The 2,900-nt window shown below is 44.4% G+C and overlaps 1 protein-coding gene across 1 annotated transcript in view; it reads left to right on the forward strand.

Moving 5' to 3' along the window:
• Positions 1-1,356, forward strand: part of LOC101573112 (40S ribosomal protein S15a-like) — a 20,277-nt gene extending 18,921 nt beyond the window's left edge. Inside the window, exons 3-4 of the mRNA XM_012515451.1 lie at positions 824-944; positions 1,054-1,356. Coding sequence (XP_012370905.1) covers positions 824-944; positions 1,054-1,356 — 424 coding nt within the window. The remainder of the gene's footprint in view (positions 1-823; positions 945-1,053) is intronic.
• The last annotated feature ends 1,544 nt before the right edge of the window (positions 1,357-2,900 follow it).

Below are 2,900 nucleotides of genomic sequence, written 5' to 3' on the forward strand. Positions count from 1 at the left end.
AAAAAAAGATGATGGGAGGGTTGGGACCAGGGAGATAGCTCAATAGAATAAGAGCTTGCCTGGCAAGCACAGAGTCCTGAGTTCAATCCCTGGTATGAAAAAAAAAAAAAAAAAAGATGAGGGAAATTAACAATGGTTGTTATGTTCAAAGTAGTTGCTCAGATTAGCATATATAGGCATGCAGAGTTAAGCATTAACTGTTCCTAAGGCCCATCAGATAGCTCAGCGGATTAAAGTGTCTACATAGGCAGAGCACAGAGGCCAGGGTTGGATCCCCAGCAAGCCGGGCCAGCCCCACCCCCTGTGGGCTGGGGAGATAGCTTCAGTGGTCTAAGCACCTGCCTGGAAGCACAAGGACCTGGGTTTGATCCTTTGTTGTTTTTGGCAAAACCAGGGATTGAACTCATACCCTTGTGCTTCCAGGGAAGTGCTTATTCTACTGAGCTATCTCCCTGGCCCCTAAATACAGACTGGGGGGAAGACAGGGTCAGAGATGTTCCCCAAGGTCACTCTGTGTGACCCATTCCTCCAATGAGGTCCCATCCTTTTTTTTTTTTTTTTTTTTTGAACTGGGGATTGAATTCAGGCCCTTGTGCTTGCCAGGGAAGCACTTATTCCACTGAGCCATCTCCTCGGCCCTGGGTTTGATCCTTTGTAGCACATGTGGGCCTGCACCGCTGAGCCCGCCACATAAACCAGGCATGGTGGTACACACCTGTAATCCCAGCGTGAGGGAGGCTGAGACAAGAGGATCACGAGTCCAAGCTGTGTAGTGAGACCTTGTACGAAATGAATAAGTAAAAGATTAAAAAATTAAAAATAGCTCTTTCCACCCTCTTTCTGTGCTGCATAATGATGTGCATGTCCCGGCTGATCCTCTCAAGACCAACAATGCCGAAAACAGAGGCAAACGCCTGGTCCTCCTTAGGCCATGCTCCAAAGTCGTTGTCCAGTTTCTTTCTTTCTTTTTTTTTTTCCTCGCAGAACCAGGGATTGAACTCAGGTCCTTGCACTTGCCAGGGAAGTGCTTATTCCACTGAGCCATCTCCCCAGCCCGGCCCTGTTATCCAGTTTCTAACTGTGATGATGAAGTGTGGTTACATTGGTGAATTTGAAATCATTGGTGATCACAGGGCTGGGAAAATTGTTGTAAACCTCACAGGCAGGTTAAACAAGCGTGGTATGATCAGCCCCCGGTTTGATGTACAGCTGAAAGACCTGGAAAAACGGCAGAATAACCTGCTCTCATCTCGTCAGCTTGGTTTCATTGTGCTGACAACCTTAGTGGGCATCATGGATCATGAAGAAGCGCGACGAAAACACACAGGAGAAAAAGTCCTGGGATTCTTTTTCTAAGGCTGCAAAACATACACATACCTCTCCCTTTCCCTCTCCCTCAGCGGGAAAAAAAAATTAAAAATAAACTTTGCAGGTGTAACATCATATCATAACGATATATGTGCACCTGTGCTTTATTTGTTTGTTTGTTTGTATTTTAGTACACGGTCTACAAGGGCTACAGGGTCTCACTACGTAGATCGGACTCGTAGTGATCCGCCTGTGTTCAGCCTCCCAAGAACTGGGATTACAGCTGTGCGCCACCACACCCAGTCTCAATTGCTGTCTCAGCATGCTCCAGGGTTGGGGACGGGGCCAGCACGGCATGCCGGGTATTGAACCCCAGCTGCTGAGGCTGCCTGAGCAGGTGCTTTAGTCTGCTGAGTAATATTTGGCTGGCCCTGCACCTGTGTTTATAGCAGTACAATTTGTCACAGCAAAATCTTGGAAATAACCCAAATACCTATCTTTTTTTTTTTCTTTTTAAATTTATTTATTTATTTGTGTGTGTGTGTGTGTGTGTGTGTGTGGCCAGCTCAGCCCACCAGGGGGCAGGGCTGGCTGGCATGTGGTGCTGGGGGATTGAACCGCGGTCCCTTTGCTTTGCTAAGTTTGTTCTAAGTAGGTGCTTTAGACCACTGAGCCATCTCACCAGCCCCCCAAATACCTATCAACTGAGGAATGGATAAAAAGTTATAGATTTATACAATGGAGTATTACTCAGTGATAAAGAAGGACAAACTATAAAACGGACAAACTTGAGAATTCTGTAAGTAAATGGATGCAACTAGAGACTATGCTCATAAGTGAAATAAATCAGACCCTCGTGTGTAAACATTGTATTGTCTCCTTACTGTAAGAGACTGGAAGAATAAATAAGATCCAAAATGTACAATACATACTGTGAAATTGCTCAAAACAATTGAACAACTGGGATGGGAGTAAGAAGAAAAGAAGGAAAGAAGGGGCCTGTCCCTTAGCTCAGTTCTTAGGCTGGGGAGATGGCTCAGTGGAATAAGTGCTTCCCTGGCAAGCACAAGGGCCTGAGTTCAATCCCCAGTTCCACAAAAAAAAAAAAAAAAAAAAAAAGAAGAAGAAGGAAAGGAAAAGTATATACACATAGCTAAGATAATTGTAGCACTAGTTCATTGGAAGAAATAGTTGGTGCTTATATTGTTTGATAAAACTTGCATGCCTGTATCTTGTAATTTGAGCAACTACTTTTTCTGAGCAAGTACTTTGAATAATAACCATTGTTAATTTCCTATTATCTTGCTTTGAATTTATTTATTTATTTATTTATGCAGTACTGGGGATTGAACTCCAGACTTTGCACTTGCCAGGCAAGGGCTAATGCCACTGAGCTATTTCCTTGGCTTTGTTTTTGTCTTTTTGAGACAAGGTCTTACTATGCAGTTCAGGCTGGCCTTGAGCTCACTTGTTGCCCAGGCTGGTTTTGAACTTGCAATGATCCTCCTGCCTCAGCCTCCTGAATGATGGGATTACAGGTATGTGCCACCATGCCTGGCCTGTTTTGAAATTCTGTATCATTGTTTTGATTG

The sequence above is a fragment of the Octodon degus genome, unplaced genomic scaffold, assembly GCF_000260255.1.
Source record: "Octodon degus isolate 3935 unplaced genomic scaffold, OctDeg1.0 scaffold00005, whole genome shotgun sequence".
Lineage (NCBI taxonomy): Eukaryota > Metazoa > Chordata > Mammalia > Rodentia > Octodontidae > Octodon > Octodon degus.